This window comes from Pantherophis guttatus, chromosome 6 (assembly GCF_059756535.1).
Source record: "Pantherophis guttatus breed Tessera chromosome 6, ASM5975653v1, whole genome shotgun sequence".
Taxonomy (NCBI): Eukaryota; Metazoa; Chordata; class Lepidosauria; order Squamata; family Colubridae; genus Pantherophis; species Pantherophis guttatus.
In genome coordinates this window covers 53,946,981-53,969,616 of record NC_142068.1, presented here as the reverse complement: position 1 = coordinate 53,969,616, position 22,636 = coordinate 53,946,981, and the positions used below count along the sequence as shown (strand labels likewise).

The window sequence follows — 22,636 nt, the reverse complement described above, 5'->3', positions numbered from 1 at the left end:
GATTTAAAAAATGGGAGAAATATATAAAAAATTTCAGGAAAATTGTTTTGCTCATAGGTCTTGTTTTTCATACCAATCAGTCAGCCATTGCCTAGGCCAAATAGCTATCACAGTATTCAATATCACTGTAGTCCAAGTCTATGTCCCAACCACTGATGCTGAAGAGGATAAAATTGACCAGTTCTATGAAGCCCTACAGCACCTTATAGAATTAACACCAAAAAAATGATGTCCTTATCATCATGGGGGATTGGAATGCTAAAGTAGGAAGCCAAAAGATAACCGGAATAACAGGCAAGTTTGGCCTTGGAGTATAAAATGAAACAGGGCACAGGCTGATATAATTTTGTCAAGAGAATACGATGGTCATAGCAAACACTCTTTTCCAACAACCCATGAGATGACTCTACACATGGACATCACCAGACGGTCAACACAGAAATCAAATTGACTATGTGCTCTGCAGCCAAAGATGGAGAAGCTCTATACAGTCAGTAAAAACAAGACCAGGAGCTAACTGTGGCTCAGATCATGAGCTTCTCGTTGCAAAATTTAGGCTTAAATTGAAGAAAGTAAGGAAAAGAACTAGGCCACTCAGATATGAACTAAATCATATCCCTGATGAATATATATAAGAGTTGACAAATAGATTTAAGGAATTAGATCTGATAGACAGAGTGCCTGAAGAACTGTGGATGAAGGTTTGCAACATTGTACAAGAGATAGCAATTAAAACTATCCCAAAGAAAAAGAAATGCAAGAAAGCAAAATGGCTGTCCGAGGAAGCTTTGCAAATAGCTGAGGAAAGAAGGGAAACGAAAAGCAAGAGAGAAAGAGAAAAATACACCCAATTGAATGCAGAATTTCAGAGAATAGCTAGAAGAGATAAGAATGCCTTCTTAAATGAACAGTGCACAGCAATAGAAGAAAACAATAGAATAGGAAGGGTCAGAGATCTCTTCAAGAAAATTGAGATATGAAGGGAACGTTTCATGCAAAGATGGGCATGATAAAGGACCAAAATGGCAGGGACCTAACAGAAGCAGAAGAGATTAAGAAGAGGTGGCAAAATTACACAAAAGAACTATACAAGAACAAGCTTAACATCCCTGATAACCACAATGGGGTGGTCACTGACCTTGAGCCAGACATCCTAGAATGTGAAGTCAAATGGGCCTTAGGAAATCTGAGCAACAACAAAGCTAGTGGAGGAGATAGTATTCTAGCTGAGCTAGTCAAAATCTTAAAAGACGATGCAGTAAAAGTGCTATGCTCAATTTGCCAGCAAATTTGGAAAACTCAACAGTGGCCACTGTAAAAGGTCAGTTTACATTCCAATTCCAAAGAAAGGCAATGCCAAAGAATGTTCAAAGTATCGCACCATCACACTCATTTCACATGCTAGAAAAGTTACACTTAAAATCCTACAAGCTAGGCTCCAGCAGTACGTGGATTGAGAACTACCAGAAGTACAGGCAGGACTTGCAAGAGTATTATAACAAAACTCAGTTAAGTAGTTTTAGCTTTTCTGCACTTGATTTGATCTGGCTTACCTTGTTGAGCCCCTTGGTCTACTCTTTCCTGTTTTTGTTGGTCTTGCAAGCTATTGTTGAGTTTCAACAAGTAGTGATAGCATCAACATAGGAGGGGACCAGGACAATGGGAGAGGAGGAGGACGATGAAGAGGAGGAGGAAGATGACTAAACTGACTGGTGAGGATAAATATGACAAGGATGGCAACCATGATGGAAAAAGATTAGCAGTGGAAAGTGGACAAAATGTCCAGGATCATATTTGTCCATTTTTAACATCTTAGTTGAATGGATCAGAAGCTGGGACCTGAAAAAGTGGAATAGATTGTAGTTCTGAAAAACCAGTTGTAGGACTGAATGAATGTACGTTTGTTGTTAAAGGCAGATGAGTGAAATAAATCACAATACCTCTGATGAACTGATAAGGGACTTCAACAAAATAATACTGAGATGCAAATAGTGGCAGAAGTGAACCATGATGTTAACACAACCTGGTTGATTGTGAATTTGAAACAAAACTGCTGAGTTTGATTTTAAACTTGAGAATTTTGAGAGAAGGGATAAAGAGAAGATTGGAGTATACAGAAAGGAAGATTGGAAATGGGGCACTTGTGGGAGAAAATAAAGATGGAAAACTAATGATTTTAAAAATTATTTTGTATGTGGACTTTAGCACAAAGTTAAAGGAATGCTTAGAGAATAGTAACTCAGTTTCAATAAAAATGGCCTAATAACAACAATCTTGCTTCTGCAGAGTCAACCCAGGCCAAAATGACAATGAAAGGCAAGTGACCACCAGTGACCAGGGAGGAGGGAGCATGCCCATATTAATTAGGACTATGAAAGAATTTTTTAAAAATGTTACATCAAAACTGATACGATAGTTTTAAACTGAGATGCAGGCAGGTTTTGAGGGTAGTAAAAGTTAGTGGGGCTGTTGCAGTTAAAGGAACATGAGCATAAGCCCCAAAGCACTTAGATGTTCTATCACTTGTTGTTCTTCTGGTTTTGATTAATGAGATTAACATGTTTTTCACTGTTTGTTGATGAGATGCTTATGTACCCTGGTTTTCAATCTGTGATGGAACATTCATTTCTAAAGAAAGCCCAAAGGTTCAAGAGTTTGAAATCTTTTGTGTCACAAGCACCTTCACATTATAGACATATAATGTTCAACACTAAGCAGATAAAATAAATTGTACAGATATAGTACATATAAAAATTATGTAAAATAAATAGTATTAAGGGTAGATGACATTCACCAGGTATCGGGCCACATTAACAGCATTTTCTTTTCCCAATATGAAATCTTCCTCTGTACATGTTGAAGAACATTGTATGTGTCATAGCATGCGTGAGATGGACTGTTCTTTTCCACATTCAGAGTGTATCTTCTATAGGCAAGTCCCATTTTCTAAGATTGTCCTTTGATCTTTCTACCTGGTGCAATCTGTTTTGCAATTTCCATATATGTCAAGGTTATTCTTAACCAGGTAGTAGCTGTGTAGTTGTTCCAAGTTGCCCTGTAGTTACAGGGCTGTCTGTGGCTGCTGCTTGATGGGACGGGCGGAGGTTTTGAGAAAGCCATTCCTTGATCTCAGTCGTAACTGTGGAGGTTGATGGCCACATAATGTGTTCTGCAGTTGTTGTTTTAATTCATCCTTTCTATGCAGTACTTTCCCAGCAGAACTTTTGGAGGGGAGATAGCAGTTAGATAATGCATGTTTTGTATTTGGGTCAGTTTTAGACACCTTGATTCTGATCTGATTGTTTCATTTAGGGACACATCCACCTATTTTACATGTTTCGATCTGAACCAAACAGAACTAGCATATTGTCCAACAGAGTAACATATGTCTAATGTGGAAATTCTGTGGAAGTTGGGTGGCCATCTTTATTTTTCTCAGAATGTTCCTAGCAAATATTTTTTGTTAGTGATTCTTAAAAGTAAGTGTGCAGTTCAGAGTTACTCCAAAATACTTTAGGATAGTGAAATGTTCTAGGCTGGTACCATTCTATCATACCTGCAGTGTTCTTGATGTCTCACATTTTTTTCAAATGGAAAGCCCAGAATTATGTTTTCAGCTGGTCTGGCATCAGCTGGTTATCCCTCTAGTATGTAGCCATTAGATTCAGACCCTTGGTCATTTTTTTCCTGACAGCTTTGAAAGTTATACTCTGTACTGCTATTGCCAGATCCTTGGCATCACAGTGAAGTCTGAAAGATACCGAACTAGAAGATGTTATCTTTAGAAGCAACTGCAGAGAAATTGCAACACATTGGCAATAGATTATCAAAAGCCAGAGCTGCTCAGTAAATTACTCCTTGATGTTACTCTAACAGCATGACTCTTCTTATATAAACATGGAAAACGTGAATGGCTGTTATTATCTTTATCCTTGAGTACAGAAGAACTGGACATGCATTTCTAATATATATTTCAAAGCTTCCTTTGGACACAGGGAAGATGCTAAAGTGAAGAATGTAGGTCTTGCCAGTGTCTTGGAGACTTGATAATTGTCTAGAAATTCAGCTTTGCTTATATATGAAGCCAAAAGAATGCAAAGCAAACAGTTTATGACTTAACATAAACAAAACAATTTCGTTCCCACTAAAAGTTTTATATTTTGTTTACTTATTTTAAAATCTAAGTAAAAGTATGCAAAATTTGTCTGGCATGGTTTTTCCAGTTTCTAACTTGGTACCTTGACCATTACAGAAAACTGGCTCTCCTAATAATCTGTAAAGGAAGCCCAAATAGTCAAATTTGTAATGCAAGCAATAACCCTGCCCTTTTGCATGGGCATCAAAATTGCACATGGGTTGATCATGCAGTTGTGATGACCATTATGACATTTTAGATCTCTCCTGGGGTGCCTCTGAGAATATACCTGCTGCTGAATTTCCTTTACAGAAATGCTGAAGGTAAAACATTGAATCTAGCTAACTTAAAAAGTTTTTCTGCCTCTTTAGCATGAAATGCTAGGTGAGCCAAGGTGGCACAGTGGTTAGAGTGCAGCACTGCAGGCTACTTCAGCTGACCACTAGCTGCAATCTCACGGGCTCAAGGTTGACTCAGCCTTCCATCCTTCCAAGGTGGGTAAAATGAGGACCCAGATTATTGGGGGCAATATGTTGACTCTCTAAACTGCTTAGAGAGGGCTGTAAAAGCAGTAAGAAGTGGTATATAAGTCTAAATATTGGTAAGGTATTTTATGCTACAAGTGGCATAGCTAAATTATATATTTCTGGAGAAAGACTTAAATCTTAATTTATTTCCAACAGAGCTTTATCTTAGCCAGCTGAAACAAAATATTGAATGTAAAATCCAACATATTTGGATTTTAATCTATAGCCATGGGGGAGAAAGCCAACATTTGCAAAGTCAATACCATAAAGGATTTTTCAAATACTAATTTGACCCTGTATGTCAAATGGCACAGTCCAATTCAGGCTTTAAATAAAATCAGGATAGTTTCTAGACTTATTAAAGACTTGGCTGCACATCTAAGCAGACACATAGTGTGCCATTGAGTAGATAATGTACTACTTTAGTTGCTCCGAAGTTTTTGATTGTACATATGATATACCTATTACAATTGCAGGTAAAAGAATGGTGCTTTTGTTATACAGTTAGTCCTTGACTTATGACAATTGAGCCCAAAATTTCTCATTAAGTCAGACATTTGTTAAATGAGTTTTGCTCCATTTTAAGACCTTTCTTGCCACAGTTATTAAGTGCATCACTGCAACTGATAAGCTAGTAACCCGGTTAAGTGAATCAGAATTCCCCATTGACTTTGTTTGCCAAAAGGTTGCAAAAGGTAATCCACATGACCTTGGCACACAGCAATGATCATAAGTATGAACCAATTGCCAAGCATCTGGATTTTGATCATGGAGATGCTACTAAGATTGTAACTGTGAACGGTCACTAAATGAATTGTTGTAAGTCAAGGACTACATGTACCTTGAACTTTAAGATATAGTTTTGGACCAAAATGTCAAGGCTTGGACTAGAATTTCTATATATTTGAATGACCTGTTTTGTTCAGTGTTGTTAATTCTGATATTGTATAAACGAAACTCTGGAAAACATAATTTTAAGTTTTTGTGGTTTTTAAAAAATAATTGATAAGATTATCCTCTCTATTGTATGATGCAACAGCCCAAAGGAATTGTCTAATGCCCACTTGGAAAATAGAAAAAATTGTGATATTGTCTGAATACATGGCTGAACTTGGTTTATTTGCCTATTTTTTTTCATTTGCTGATATGATAACCTTACATCCCCTAACAATGGGACCAACTGTTTAGCCAAAATAATATTCACTGTGGACTTTATATATGTGCCACAATGCATGTGTGTGTGTGTGTGTGTGTGTGTGTGTGTGTGTATCTATCTATCTATCTATCTATCTATCATCTATCTATCTATCTATCTATCTTTGCAAAATGTATCATGCAGTTTGATAAGGCTCTTCTGTTAATATAATAGACAATAACATATGAATTGCTAATTACAAATTTGTTGGATGTACATCCCACTTTTTCTCCATCAATTCAAGATGCTATACATTATATTTCTGCATTCATTTATGGGAATAACATCCATCTGTGAAATTGACTATGTTGAGAGAAAGTGATTGGTCTCTAAGGTCACCAGTGGCCTAAAAGACCTTGACGTGGGTATCCCTGGTCTTACTTAATATCCTAACTACTGCACACTAAATTAATACCACCTAACATTGTTATCAACTCTACAATGGTATTCTGGCCATGAATTTATTTTGAGAAAACATATCCACCTTGAAGCTCTTCTGATATTAAAGTTTTGCTATTTGTGCCCAGAGAATGAGCTGTGCAATAGTAACCCAAGATGACATCTCCACCTTGAAAAATGCAGTCCATCAGCCAAACTTGAGGTCAGTTTCTGTTTTTTCCATCAACATCAACAGAATCAACAGCATTCACTGGTTTTGTAACCACAAGATGGTTGTGCTTCAGCTGATGAATCCACATACCAGAGGTCATGTACAATATTAAGCCTTGGTACTACAGTGGTCTAAGGCACCCTGTTATTAAGCTGGTTATTAAGACCAGCTGCCTGCAATTACTGCAGGTTCGAATCTCGCCAAGGCTCGAGGTTGACTCAGCCTTCCATCCTTTCTAAGGTAGGTAAATTGAGGACCCAGTTGTGGGGGCAATAAGCTGACTTTGTATAAATATACAAAAGGATGAAGGCTATTGCTGAGCACATTGTAAGCCGCCCTGAGTCTCCAGAGAAGGACGGCATATAAATCAAATTAAAAAAAAATAAATCACAAACTGTAAAACCTTCATAGCAGAGAGGGGGACAACAGGATTTTGTAAAGGCTCTGAAAGGCCCAGAATACAAAACAATCATTTTGTAGTATTCTGCTTTTCTCATTTCATGTTACCTCAATGTAAGTTTCTTTCCTCCATTATTCTTTGCCCATTTAAAACAATACCATGATATTTGTGTGGGGAAACCTGTACATGTAGCATATGCTTGCTATTCTATTTTAACTGGTTTAACTGCTTTGAATGCCAAACGCTGACCAAACTCCTGTATCGATCATTTCGAATACAGTTACCAGTTTATACTGGCGGAGGTTCCTTTATTGTGTGCACCTGGAGGCGCCCCTCCCCTTTCAAAAACACCGTGGATGACGGTAGTACCTGTTGCTTGCTCGATGCAAACGGAATAAATGTCCTGAATTGCCCTCAGATAAAACAAAAAACCAGACTTGGCTTCTTTATCCGGCTGTTAAGCCAGAATTCATTGCGGAATGTTCATACTGCATGAAGGAACGAACACGCAAATCGCCTCCCCGCTCTTCCGCAGGAGGCCCCAGCCACGAATCGGTGGGCCGGCAAAGGCGGTTGTTTTTTAGCCAGACCCGACTGGTGCTGCAGCGCCTGGCGAAGCGGCAAATGGCCCCGCCCAGGCCCAGCCGGTCGCTGCTCGCAGTGGCTGCAGCGGTCGGCTGTTGTGCTAGTCCGCGGCGCTCCCTCGCTTTGAGACGCAGACAGGTACCGCCCTCTCGCTCGCAGTCCCGGCGGCACATGGGGAGATGCTTCTCGGCTGCGCCCGGTTAATGTCGGGGAGGGGGCTTCGCTTCTTGCGCTCGCCGCCGCCGCCGCCTCTCTCTTGGTCCATCTGAGCCATGTCCGCCAGAGGTGAGTGAGCATCTGGGTCGGGACAGGAGATTGGATCAACATTTTTTCAGGCAGCGAATGCTTCCAGATAAGGCCAACTCTCCGCCTCTTTCTCATCTTCCTCTCCCTGGGCCGGTAGTTGCATTAATGTCTCCCTTTCCCCCCCCTTCCCCCCCCTTCTACCTTTCCCTGCAATATGCACCTGCTGTGCCTAAGAACTTCGCTCTGCCTCCCCTTTAATTTTGCATTTGCTTGGTCTTTTGAGGGAGGCGAAGAAGAGCTACGCTTGAGAGCCTTGAAGGCAACGTTTGTGTTAACACCACAGCTCTCTTTTGTGGGTGCGAGGAAGCCTGGCTTGGCCTGGGAACCTACCTTCTTTAGGGGTGGGGTGAGATTTTGCGCCCACACCACCTTTCTTGGGACCGGTGTTTTTTTTTTACAGTGTTGGTGGAAAAACTCGGGGATTGATGCACCAAGATATTTAAAGCTGCAGCGAATCCCTTTGGGGAAGAGGGAGGGAGAATGGAGAAAGGGGGAAAATATTCACAATCACTTTGGAGCTTTACCAGGCTGTCTTTTTTTTTTTTCCCAAGAAGAAAATCTTTTTTTTGTGTGAAAAATTTGGGAGGGAGAATTTTGCACTGATAGAAAGTGAAGGAAAATACCAGAATGATAATACTAGTATGTTTCCCTTTCTGAGCTAGGTGAAGTAGCTAGTACAGTGATTTTAGTCAGTTTAAGCCTTGTAGATACTTCTTTTAATGAAGTGTTAGGTATTATTGAGTAAGGGGCTTATTCCTGGAAATTCATATAGTATTTATTGATGTTGAAATCTACAAACAGCTTTTATTATCTGGATATAAAAATATTATAGTTTTAATGTATTTTTCAACAGAAATCCTTTGCATACTTTCCTTGCACCTGGTTGAAAATCCTTTTGAATATAGATGCCTAGTATTGTGATGTAAAGAAGACCAGATGTAAAATCCTTCTTTGAAACTGGGACATAAGATTTGTCTTATGTGCTGTGTTATAAGGACAGAAATGATTTTTATTATTCTAAGAAATCAGTGCATTTGATGTTTCTAGGTGCATTGTGTACATTTTATGTAAGATCTTTTAAGTGTGTGTACTTGTAAAGAAATAACAAAACCAAAGATATGTTTCTCTGATTTCCAATGCACGTATTTGCTTTATTTCACTCATACTGTGATTATTGTTTCAATAATAATTGAACAAGGTAGAATCTATCATGACCAGAACAAAACTCCTATAGAAATCTGCAAATACCGATTTGTCTGCAAATTCATGGGTGTGGCTATGCTTAAAACTGGAAAAGAAAAGGTGGAGACATAGGAGGAACTTTGCATATTCTGACCAGGCTCCTTAATATTGCCTAGCTTCCTTGAAGTTTTGTGATGTCACAGTACTGACTCAGCTAAAATTTAAAAACACATTTAGTTAGTTTTATTTTTGGGATGGGATGCTCAGTGAATTCCTCTTGATTTATACAATTTGCATATCAGCAACTCCAAACCTTCAATTGTTTTATCTTTATGAAGAAATGTCTGTTTAATCCTTGAATGAAGAACCTTGTGCCACTTTTCGTTTCTAAAATCTATTGCTAGCTAGCTGTAGAATTGCAAGACCATGTTTAACCATTGCAGAAACCATACTGTAAAGTTATTGTAAAATAGGGAAAATTGAAGCAGATTTTATTACTAGAGAAGTGAGTACTCCTGTTCTGTTTTCAATGTTTTTGCATTTTTGCAAGAAATAAGTGGGGGAAAACATTAGATGTCATGTATTATGCTTCTCAGCTGCCTAACATACTGGAAATATGAAGGTCAACCATGCATATCAACATTTTTGCATAATTTAGACATAGCTGTAGACTCAAGTCTTTTAAGACAAGTTTTTATACCCTTGGGAAGGTTTTAAAAAATATTCAAAATACTGAATAACTTTAAAATACTATGATTATAACATAAAGCTTCACATTAGGATGTAGTCACTTTGAAAGCTTTAAGGCACGGGTGTCAAACATGATGCATCACGGTGCTGTCACATGACGTTTTGCGATGTTTTTCCCATTCACAGAGCTGGGGTGGGTATGGCCTGCACGTGATGCATCCGGCCTGTGGGCTGCCAATTTGACACCCCGGCTAAGAGAATGGCTTTGGTAGCTTTAAACAGTGGTGAAATCCAAATTTGTTTACTACCAGTTCTGTGCACGTGGCTTGGTGGGCATGGTGTGGTTTGGTGGGCATGGTGAGGCTTGGTGGGCTTGGCTTGGTGGGTGTGACAGGGGAAGGATACTGCAAAATCTCCATTCCCTTCCCCACTCCTGGGGAAAGGATATTTCAAAATGTCCATTTCCATCCCACTCGGGGGCCAGCGAGAAGTGGTATTTGCCAGTTCTCCGAACTATTCAAAATTTCTGCTACCGGTTCTCCAGAATCTGTCAGAACCTGCTGGATTTCACCCCTGGCTTTAAATATAAAGAGTTTAGAAAGCCAAATATAAAGTATCATCTTGGAACCATTTTGAAAGCAAGGGCTAGCAGCTCCAAAGAGTGCAGATTCAGCAGTTTGGGAGATAGCTGTTAAGACTTTGGGAAGCGGACTGTAAAATTCAAAGCAGATTTGTATTGGGAGCCCTTGTAGTTTTGCTAGTCAGGCCTAACTGATTATGGTATTGAACAAGAATGGTAGTCTGTGGGACATTTGATAATGCATCTTTCTGATGATCATGCTGCTTTTTGCCTTAACAAAAACACTCATTCAAAAAGAGAAATAATAGGATATAACAACTGGGGAAGTACTATTGCATATTCATCTTCTGTGGTCTTTGGCTGCCAGTTCCAGATTCAGATATAAGTAAGAGTATTTGTTCAGTGGTCCCAGGTATTCCCAACAAAGTGCATAAACACAGATAACTATTACGGAAATTGCTTTTATTAAAGCTATAGCAGTTAAAATGGTTAATTTTTGTGCCAAGATATATTTACATTCTCCAATTATATGCACTTAACAGAACCAATAGACTGAGGTTTCTGCAAATATAGAACAAAAACCATATGACCTCTCAAGGTTTGGTTATATACCAGAATGCTCAGGACCCCTCTTGGTAAGAATAATCCAACTTTATTAAAATCTTCTTAGTTGCCTGTAGATGAGATCAGAACTATTTGGGGTGCAATCTTTGACGGAGTCAAATGGTAATTTAAGTAAACTCCAGCAATCTACAGACTGTACAGAAAGACCATTTAAAGATTGATATACTGTTGGAAAACTGGTTTTGTACATTTTAAATTACAGTTTCTTCGTTTAGTTAGCTAACCTGGATTGGCATATTGCCCCAAACCAGGTGCCTGGATTAAGTACTGGTAAACTCTGCCATCTGGTATTTCCATTAGCAGGCTGTTGTAGAAGACAAAATAACGCAGCTACTCTAGGGCTCCCATCCCTTTTATTCACTCCTACTGGTATATGGAAATGAGGGACAGAAATAATATGGGAAGAGATTTACTAATGTCCACTTTGTCCATAATGGTTATGACCTTAATTAGACCACCACTTTTTATTTTATAGAATTACATTTTTTATTTTTTTAAAAGTTTAGGTGACAACAAGCTAGGAAGTCTGTGAAAATGAACAATACTATTATGTGACGCTTGCAGTTGGCATATTATCTGGCTACAAATTGAGTTAATGGCTTATCTGTAATTTGTGCAAAATATATCTTATAATAAGTTTAACTGTGTCATACTGCCCCTTCTGGCCAAGTGAGCAACAGAATAAATATTGATCAAGGCTGAATAATGAATAGACTGCAAGCCAATCAACTCTCTTGAGGTTTTCAGAGAAAGAAGAAAAGTGCACAACAGGAATAGTTGATTTAAGCATAAGCTTTCTATAGCTATATCTAAGCAAGATAATGAGTTGGCAGGGCTTGACAGGATTCCCAGCAAAATGCCATCCACAAACGTGTTCCTATTTTTCCAACCCATCTACGGTTTTAATTGGCTTTGCAAATCTGCCAACTATAGGAATTGAGAGCTATATATCTTCACAGCAGTGCTACTACTTATACATATACAATTGGGGTGTCTCTAGACTTATGGCTATAAGTATTTATCACATTTTTATAGTTGTTTCATCAGATATCCAGGAAGGCTTCCTATGTGTAGTTGTTCACATATCAGTTATATCAACTAATCTCACAGTTTCATAGCCAAGAAGCTTATGATGGGAAAAATAAGTTCTGGAATTAAACTATAGTATGTATTAAAAGGGAAATTCACTTTCTTGTTGATTAAAGATAATCTGTTGTTTTAGTGTGGTAATTGACGATCTTAAAATGACCATGGGCTTACATTCCAGGCAAGCCTGGAACTTAAGCTGATGTCTTTCAGTGAAGGGTTAGCAACATATCTATAGGCCTAGGGTATATTTTTAGTAGTTATGGAAGGGAATTATATTTGATAATTCACAGTTCCTTAAATGGAAAGACAGCATCAAAGATACACACTACTACAACAACAACATCAACTAACAATGGTTGAGGCTGTCAGAAGAGCAAGAGCCAGAACTTTGTATCTCCCTTGACACCTTGAAGTGATAAAAGAGGAGAAGCAGGAAGAGGAGGAGGAGGAGGATCCTCAAAGCCCAGTGGCTTAACATGTTTTTCAAAGTATTAAATACTTGGAAACATAGTGAAGTTTGTCATCTTAAATGCAACAACTAAGCAACTAATTATTCTGTGCCTTTAGCTGTTATCAGGATTATGTTTAGTTTTTTAAAACAAAGTTTGAGATACTGTAATAAGAATATCAGAAGGATGGCCAAGGAAAAGAGAACTTTGCACATTCCCACAATAGTTGTGTTAATTGTATATATAGAACTTTTCATATTTGAGCTTCCAGAATTAAAATCAGGTTCTATCATTATCAATGCTTTTGATAATGTGTTTTGATGGTATATATTTGTCAGTTCTACAAAAAAGCAGTGTTTATGGAGATTGTGAAAGACCAATGTCCTATGATTGATTAGGCTCCCCAAACTTGGTATTCTTTAACCAGTTTCCATAGCTTTTAGCCAGTAGGCCATTCCATTTTTAACTGTTTTTGGGGGAAAGCATGAAAATATAAATGCTGAAAAAATGATGGAAAGGCATGGAAATGTTCCAAATGGAAGGTATTGATATATGGACACTTAGTAAAATAATGTGATTAATGCAAGACTATTAAGAATAAAATCATAGCCTGGATTAGTATTTTTTGCAGAATTTGTTTGTTAAATTACTTAGATTAATTTTATTATGTGATTGCTTTTTAACGTTTTATCATGAATTAGATTCACAACTTGAAGGCTATGTTAAAATGTGGCTTTGAGGAAAAAAAGCTGTGAAATGCTAGACTTAACAAAAAACAAGTTAACCATTTATCTTGAGTTGCATCTTTTATTTATTTTTTAAAAATCTCTCTTGTTTTGGTTACAAGCTCATTGGAATTCCTGAGGGGAAAATTACAAATAAGTCGGCATTAATAAGCACCAGAATGATTGTGAGCTGCTAGTTTCCTGTGATTGTCTGTCTGTACAATGAGCCTTAAGCTATTTTGAGTGCCCATGCTTCTGTATGATTTGAAAAGAGAAGATAAGCTTAGCTTGTGGCTAAACAATTAGCAGTTCGGTTCTATGCATGGTTACTGAAAGTAAGTCTCTTGTGTGTCACTCCTAGGAAATTATATACAGAATTGTATGACTGCCACTGGCATCAGCTTGGGCAGGTGTAAAGCTTCCCATATGTTCCTTAAATGGAGGGAAGTTACCCGAAACTGAACTAATCATAATGCTATGCTTCACAAACAATAGAGATAATAACACAACAGTAACACAAACAGCATGATCTTGCTGCTGCAACTAATCATGTGGTTACCTGCTTATGACATTGCCTCTGCATAAAGACAGCTGTTGGCCTTTTTTATTTTTTGTGGTGTTTAAATTTTGTGCATTCACACACGGATTGTATGAATAGGTTTTCTCATTTCTGAAAAGTTGTTACAGGGGCCCTGTTGTCTGTAATTTGGGAATGCGGATATGGAATAAAAGACTTAAATTATAGGAAGTTATTTAACAGTGAAGCCAAATATGAGCAGGGAAGATAAACTTTCTAGTGCTGGATATGTTCAAGAAGAGAATAAAGAACCATTGGTTAGGGATGACTTCGTTTCTATTTTTGTGCTGCACAGCTGAATCTATTTTATTTTGAAACAAAATTATGGGCAGGTGGAAAAAATGAAAGTTTCACACTACCACCACTGCTGAATATATTGCCTGCCACTTAAAAAAATAAATTTAAACAGTGTGCCCATTGGCTCCTCAAAGTTTGAATATCCAATAAATAACAATTATCATGAAGTGTGGCAGTTTAAAGGAAAGGAACTTAGCCATGGGAAATATATTTCAGACATCTGAGTCTGCCATTCAAAGTTTTTTAAATTAACTATCAAGCAAAGTTAAGCTTTTCAATGTTTTGACCTCAAATGTACTAGGGAGGCACAATAAAACTATAACAATGGGGATCTCTTGGTTCTGAACTATTCATCAGCTGTAGGAGTGAATATAAACACGATGGGCACATTTTAGTTTTCTGGAACCCAAACTGAGAACTCTTTCTTTTTTTTTTGTACTATACTTGCACACATGAACATATAGAATCATATAGAACAACTAAAGAAGCATCGTGGGAAATCATTACAGATCTAAGACCCTAAAAATCTAGTTTCAGTTCTTGGCTTGCATGAATGTGTGAATTATCTGTACATAAAATATACTAAATTTAGGATGCTCTCTTTGAAAACAGAAGACAGAAAATAATCACTTCTTTCCACGATAATTCATTCGGCGAGTCTAAAATAAGTATCCTATTTTAAAAATAAATTATTTTGGAGAAAAAGTCTTCCTTTGCAATAGTGGCGAATGTAAGATAATAGTGTCTTCATGTAAAGTTAATACATCATATAAGTACATCTGAACTTTTTCTGTTATTGTGACTTTGATCATTAATACTGATACTGAGGTCTGCATGCTGAGGTCTATATCATTTCTAATTTCATAAAAATATAACTTGCTGGAGTGAACTAATGCAATTCAGTAACAATATATCAGTATTGTTCACAAAACTTCCTAAAGTAATGATTAGCAATTCAGTAACAATATAAGCTTATACCTTATGGTCTTCTTTATACTATGAAAATATCATTAAAACCATGTTTTTTTATTTTATAACCATGTTTTATATTATATTATATTTATATTATAACCATGTTTTTTTCTTTATTTGAACTATGCCAACTTTTCTTACTTTTTATCAGGCTGTGCTGATCAAACTAAGATGGATTTTTCTAATGAGTCCTTTTGTCTATGAGTCTGTCCAGCTGGCTGAATTGCATAGCCATCCATCTTCAAATCAGGGATGACCCCCTTACGTTATAATTGTGATTGCCTTTTTGTTTTCAACGGTAAGATATGATTCATGATCAATTACATAATTTTTGTCAGTCAGCTGCAGTGCACATGGCTTTATTTCCTATTTATAGAACCTTAATGGTGTGAACAGTTTTTGATAGTTAATTTAGAAAATTCTTCTTTTTGTCATTTCCTAGTAAGAGATATAAGAGATAAGTGGAAGGAGTTGGTGTGAGAATTAAAGTTCTAGGCTACAATTTCAAGACCATCTAAACCATAAACTAGTTAGCTACATTTCAGTTTAGTTCATTACATTAAGCTAGCATGTATTATTAATTTATGATTTAGCATCAGGGGTGAAAACCCTGATTTAGCATCAGGGGTGAACCCAGAAGCAGGTTCTGACAGGTTCTGGGGAACCGGTAGCGGAAATTTTGAGCAGTTCGGAGAACTAGCAAATACCACCTCTGGCTGGTCCCAGAGTAGGTTGGGAATGGAAATTTTGCAGTATCCTTTCCCTGCCATGCCCACCAAGCCAGTTTTACAGAACCGGTAGTAAAAAAAATTGGTTTTCACCACTCTCTAGCATGTTCTGGAAAACTACAAAACCACTGTTCTCCTTTGCTGTTTTAGCTCTTATGTATCAGTATTGTTCACAAAACTTCCTAAAGTAATGATTAGAAATGATGTTTGGATGGGCATTCCAACCTTCAGTGGAAAAGAAAAGGTAGAAATTCATTCACTAGAAAACTAGTTAAGGCCTAGGGTCCAAGCTATTGTGCTTGCGATATTATTTACATAGGCTGCTTTTTATGCTTCTACATAAATCTTAGAAAATATGGCTCTTCTTTAATTCCCATAATTGAAATGGATGCTAAAGGTGATGGTGTAGAAGGAAAAATTAACTGTTTTAATTAAAGAGAAGAATCTATATATTTTTGTTTCTACTTGGAAAGTACTTTGACTTTGAGCTCAACTGAAAAAAATTAAACTTTGGTTTTAGGTTTTTGATAACTAGGTTGACTTTGTTGTTTTTGTAATGGTTTGAAATAATTAGAAATGTAAAGCAAAAGGTTGAGATGTATTTTTTTAAAAATCTACTGCAATGAAAAATGTTGGAAATCATTCCTTTTTTCTTTGCACTTCCCTTTTCTCTTCTTTGTCTTTTCTGTTTTTTGTTTTTATTTGTATTTATCTCATAACAAAATTTAATAAAAATATATAAAAAGGAGGAAAAGTATAGCCGGTTTTAGTAATTGGGATTTTAAACATGTTCATTGACATGGTTTCCTAGCATATGTATTTTCTTTGCTGATGGTTGAATGCCCAGCTTTGAAAAAAATTAAAGTAATTATATTATCAATTTTTTTCAAAAGGGCATAGTGGAATCACATTGGAGATAACTATTTATGTTCCAGTAAGAAATTCTGCTGTTTTATGTTAAATACTGCAAATAATTAATTCAGGAAGCTAGTGCTAGACTTATAGCATTGGATAATTTCCAGTCTAACTCCAAATTTCCCTTTCTGATGAAGATTTTTCGGAAATACCCTGTTTCCCCCAAAATAAAACATCCCCTGATAATAAGCCCAATTGTGCTTTTGACTGCATAGCAATAAAGCGAAGCGCTTATTTCAGGGTTCAAAAAAAAAAATAAGACAGGGTCTTAGTTTTGGGGAAACACGGTAGTTATCCTGAAGCTTTTGAAACCCTTTAAGTCAGATTTCAGGCATGGCAAAGTACTGAAAGAGCACTGATCACACTTTCTTGGTGATTCATGATTCAAAACACAGAGCACAAGTTTGAGAAAAAAGAACTACTGTATTTTTAGGAGTATAAGACACACTCTTCCCCCTAAAAGAGGCTGAAAATTTGGGTGCGTCTTATACTCCAAATGTAGCTTTTTCGAAGCTTTTTTTCAGCCCTAAAGTGCTAACGAGGCACTAGCGAGCGATCTTCCCAGCTTTGCCTGCTCCCTCAACTGTCCGCTGTGCTTTAACTAGGCGCTAGCGAGTGAAACGGGTAAAATGTAAAATTTGTTACTACCGGTTCTGTGGGCGTGGCTTGGTGGGGGGGTAATGTAGTCACATTACCCCCCCCATGCCCATTAGTGGGCATGGCCAACTATTTTTTTTTTAACTTTTCAAAGCATTTTTTCTAGTGCTTTGAAAAGCCTCTGCCGATCAGGCAACTCAGCTGGGATCGTCAGAGAGGCTTTTAAAAAAATGCCTCTCTGACAATCAGGCAACTCAGCTGGGATCGTCAGAGACTTTTCAAAGCAATTTTTTTACCACCTCTTCGGCCAACAGGTTGCAGAAAAAAATGTTTTGAAAAATCTCTGACAATCCCAGCTGAGCCGCACGATCATCAGAGGCTTTTTTTTTTACTTTTAAAAGCATTTTTTTCGTCAGAAGAGGTTGTAGAAAAAATGCTTTTAAAAGTAAAAAAAAAAGCCTCTGATGATCGTGCGGCTCAGCTGGGCAGGGGGGGCCCGCAGGGATTTTTGCTACCAGTTCTCCGAACCACCCGCTGCCATTGCTACCGGATCGGGTGATCCGATCCGAACCGGGAGCATTTCACCCCTGGAGTGAAGCGATCTCCATGCTTTGTTCCGATTCTCAGCTGTTTTTTAGAAGCTTTTTTTTCAGCCCTAACTAGGCACTAGCTGAGTGAAGCTATCTCCTCCCATGCCTTAGAAGCTGTTTTTTATCCCCAAGCAGGGCATAAAAAACCAGCAAACTAATGTGCTGAAGCTGACCAGACTAAGGATGCTAGCCAGATGAATACCTGGTAGGCAGATTTCCCCCCCCCTATTTTCTTCCCCAAAAACTAAGCTGCGTCTTATACTCCGGTGCATCTTATACTCCGAAAAATATGGCATGTCTATTGCAAAGATCATTTGGTGCCTTTTTTGCAAGAAAGTGGAAACACAAAAAAATTACAGAACTTGGGCTTGAGGTGAGAAATTTAGCAATCTGATTTTCTTGTCAACGTTGGGGATGCAAGTCAGATCTTCATCCGTAACCATATCCTACAATTATTTCTAGGCAAAACTGCTGCTTTAGGAGTGGCAGCAGAACTAGGAAAATCATTCTAGGAAAATTGTTAAGATGGAATGCAGAGGTAATCAGGCCAGTGTCCTGATTGAGGAAGGAACATTGAGGTTTCTCACCTAATTATATTATGTTGCAATGACCTTGGTAAGTTGCCCTAGGGCTGCAATGTGAAATGGTGAACTGTTCCTTGTTTCAGATGGGTTGGCAGAGAGGATCAATTTGTCTCTGATAGGATGAGATAGAGAGGAGCTGGGTTTGACCTTAGTCACGTCAAAGGATAAGGAGTAAAAAGAGTGCAGCTTCCATTTTGTTCATTATATCTATCTTCTGCACTGCACATGGTACCCATTGGACTCATAGGGATATTGTGATGGTTCTCCTTCTCCCAGGGTCAGTTCTTGTTGATGCATTTGTATAGAAACAGCTTGTACACCAATTGTATCTATTCTACTTGATTGCTTGTTCCTTTACCTATTGATGGTTGATCCTATAAGGCAGAAGCTATCTGCCACGTCTATATCTTCATTGTCAATTCTATGGCTGGTTGTTTTATCCATTTTCTTTAGTTTGGTCTGCTTTATATTTAATTTTAGTCCCATTTTTTCCACTGTGCTCTTGACCTTTAGTATTGGCGCTTGCATATCATTTGCACTTTCAACTATCAGGATAGTGTCATTAGCATTAGCAAATATAAATACTGTCAATGTCCAAATGACTAGATGTTGATGTACATATTCCTCCTTGTGAGTGCTGAAACAATAAAAACCATGGTAATTTGAATTTTAACTTTTCAAGGAGAGTATTATAAATTAATCCCCAATAGCAGATTTTTATTAGGTAAGGTTGCTTTGTATACAATAGTTTAACATGTGTTAGAAGTTCAAAATGCAGAATAACTTTAAATGTTCTAGACCTGAAATAATAATAAAAAAACCTCCTTTTGTGGAGATCAGTGTTCTTTTTAAGGCTGGAACCATATATGCTGTTACTGGTGAATAGATTCAATTGAGCCCAGTGGCGTACTTAAATTGTGAGCACAAAGGACTATCTTGAATGATTTAACTGTAGATTGTCTTCCTTGACAAAAAGAAGAAAATATGTAGCTTTTACATCATAAGCAATTGACATTTGAAAATGAAATGGAACAGATTCAGCAATATTAGATTAAAATAAACTGTTTATTTTGTCACTGCTCCAATATTCCTGTGGTTTCTTGGCTGGTAGACTTGTATGATTGCCTAACTGTATATATATAATATGATCTGTATCCAATCAATTGCCTTTTTCATATAAAATATGGGGGTTTTTTTCTATGAAATATTATGTACACAACAAATTTCACTTTTTGTTTTTTACATTTTGAAACTTGGTTAGAAAGGCATGAACTGTAGAGCATGATGAAGTTATTGCTTAAGACAGTTATGATAAATAAAGCTAAGACAGAGAAGAACTGAAAAGATACTGTTTGAAATAGCAAAATGACAAAAAAAACCTAGGTATCTACGACAGGCTTATTGGTTATCAAAATTGTGTACAATTGTTAAACGTAATGTAAATGTAATTTACATTTACGTTAAATGTAATAACAGATACATTCATAAATAAAAAATAATTTTGATTTATAAGTGGGTTAGTTGACTTGAATAGTGACAAATAAAAGCAGTTAGGTCCAAAATAATGTAACAGTTTGCCTGGAAAAATCGAGGACAGTCAGTCTTGTATAATCACACAATTCCCCTTTTGTCCCATGATATTTGTGGTACATTGATTATAAAAGAGTGTTAGTTGAATTGCAAAAATAAATGTCCCAGTTGACTAGGAATGTCATCTGGCTGGCCATTATCCAATGAACACATTTTCTTTGAGGTATTTTTGATTTTGACCAGTACATAGGATGAAAATATCAAAATTAGCTATACAAAAATATTCCAGGAATGACTTATTTAATCTAATATTAACTTGTATTAGGGATAAGCCCATTCTGTCCATCAGCATGTATTAAAACACACTCATCTGCATTTCATTATACAAAAAACTTTTATTAAAATAAGCATTTCATATGTCACTTTCATAATTACATGCATTGTTGATACACCTTTTTAGAGATGGAGAACTGATGGAAAAATTGATAATCTGAAATATGGCTTAATTTTGTTCTTTAGTTTTATCACGGGCTCATAATTGATTTTAGTGTGCATGTTTCATCAGCTGGGACATTGTGAGTCCCAGGTGCATTGTCCAATGTCTAGGCATGAGAGCTCTTTGACATAAAGAGGACATGTTGATAAAGTTGCCCAGCCGTTCAGTTTACAACTGCAAAGAACACTGATTCATACATAGCTTCCTATGTTAATTACCAAGTCTCTTGGCAGCCATGGCTGCTGTTCTATTTCTTCTTCAGTGTAATTAATTATATGGCCTGAATCAAAGGAAGAAGCAGCTGCCTTTGTTGGAAAGAATTGGAAATCCCCCCCACCAAAAAAACCTTCTGTGTCCATAATGTTCTTTTTATACGAAAAGGTGAAAGGCTTTGCTTTATTTATTTCATCATGTCACTGAGGAAAATAAGCATTAGATAAAACTATACGAGGTTCATACCTTTCATTTGCTATCATCACAAAGGATTAGTGTTTGGATCTGAGTGATAGAAAGTTTCCTATTTCAAGGCAGAATGAGAATGCGATTGCAGTTTCACTTACTGCCTGTATGTTTCAGTTTTGGTCTGGCATTTGCTCAACTTGAATAAAACTGTGATATGAAGTCCATGCTGCATTTTGTCATTTGTCAACAAATGATCATATTCCTGTGTCAGTGGCAGGGGAAATTGTGAAGTTGGATACAGTGTAAGGACGCTGGTTCCCAGCAAGCTCTCTTTGATTTATGCTCAGGATAGTCCTGCTAACAAATATCATGGAGAACATTGTAGCTTAAGAAAGATCAGAAATACACACCAGCAGGTCCCCCTGTGGATTATGCTAATTGTGAGCAAAATACTCCTGGATCAATGTAAATATTCAGTTAGTTCTTAAATCTTTACCAAATATATGCAATCAATGAGCTATTTCCAGATTATATTAACAATGACTCCTAGAAATTCATTAATCTGGTTCTATTATAATTGGAGTTGCATTCTGAATTATTTTACCCTAATTTTCTCTTTAAAATCTATATGTGATTTACTTGCCTAGTTCTGGTTGGACGTGAAGAGTAGATGGCGGTTGAGAGCATGGATGGTAGGTCATTGCGAAGCAAAGATATGGCTCCATTCTCATACTGCTAATGATCACAGAAATACTGAATGTTCTTATTTTATTAAAAATATTAAGCTGCCCAATAGCCAGAGCTCACTAGATGACTTGCAATAAAATACAATAAAAATACAATTTGGACAAAAACATATAGAATAAAATCAAGTAAATATTTATTAAAATATTTAAATTACCCAGATGATTATAAATATTTATGCTCACTTTCATAACGAAAGTAAATTTTCAATGTCTACTTCTAGAATTTTTTATTTATTGTGGTCAGTTAAGATGCTATGATCTCATTCACATTTGATTTTCAGCAAGATAGTATAGGTTATACCAAAAAGTGAGTGAGAATTACTAAGCATTACAACCTGTTTTGTCTTCTTATATTCAATTTCCATAAGGAGATAAATAAAACAAGTAAAGGTGTGTAATCTTTGAATTCTCATCAGCGCTGAACAGCTGCAACTATGTCTTTTTCCCTGTTTGTGCAGGCTGCTGTTCATCCAGTGGTGCTAACCTGGGTGCGTCCAGTGCTTCCTGCACCGCTTCACCATGCTCATCCACCCCCAACGTTACAAGCTTTGGCTCCTCTGAGTTATCCCTCTCAAACTCATCAGCCTTCTCGGATGACTCTGGGACAGGCTCCTCTTCATCTGAGCCATCATCCAAGGGAGCCATCATAATGAGATTGTTTCATAGTCTAGCTTTTTTTCTTCTTGATCACATTCTCCCAAAGCAGGATCTGCTTTTTTTCAGATCAACTAAGTGTTAATCTTGATCTGCATTGGTTGCAGTGGAAACTGGTCAACTGATGTGTTGCCTGAGCATGACATTGTGGGCTGAGAAAGTGTGGCTGGCCCAAAGTCACACAGTTGATTTTCATGCCTTAGGTGGAATTAGAGTTCACAGTCTCCTGATTTCTTGCCTGGTGCCTTAAACACTAGACCAAACTGGTAGTCATTTCACAGTCTAGCTTTTATATTGTAACGCATGTTCTGAAGTAGTGTGCAAGCAGCTTCTTGTACATATCTAACCTTTATGTCTATTTAACATGAGAATGCTCATAATTTACAGTTATAGTCACCAAATTAAATATATCATATGGGGTTGCAATCTATTTTCATATGGAAACCCAACA

The 22,636-nt window shown here is 37.1% G+C and overlaps 1 protein-coding gene across 5 annotated transcripts in view; it reads left to right on the top strand.

Annotated features, from left to right (window-relative positions):
- Window positions 1-7,231: 7,231 nt before the first annotated feature.
- The window catches only part of ABLIM1 (actin binding LIM protein 1), a 181,373-nt gene continuing 165,968 nt past the window's right edge, over window positions 7,232-22,636 (top strand). For all 5 annotated transcript variants that reach the window (XM_087872926.1, XM_087872925.1, XM_087872924.1 and 2 more), the window contains exon 1: window positions 7,232-7,737. In XM_087872926.1, coding sequence (XP_087729052.1) covers window positions 7,725-7,737 — 13 coding nt within the window. In that variant the 5' untranslated portion in view covers window positions 7,232-7,724. The remainder of the gene's footprint in view (window positions 7,738-22,636) is intronic.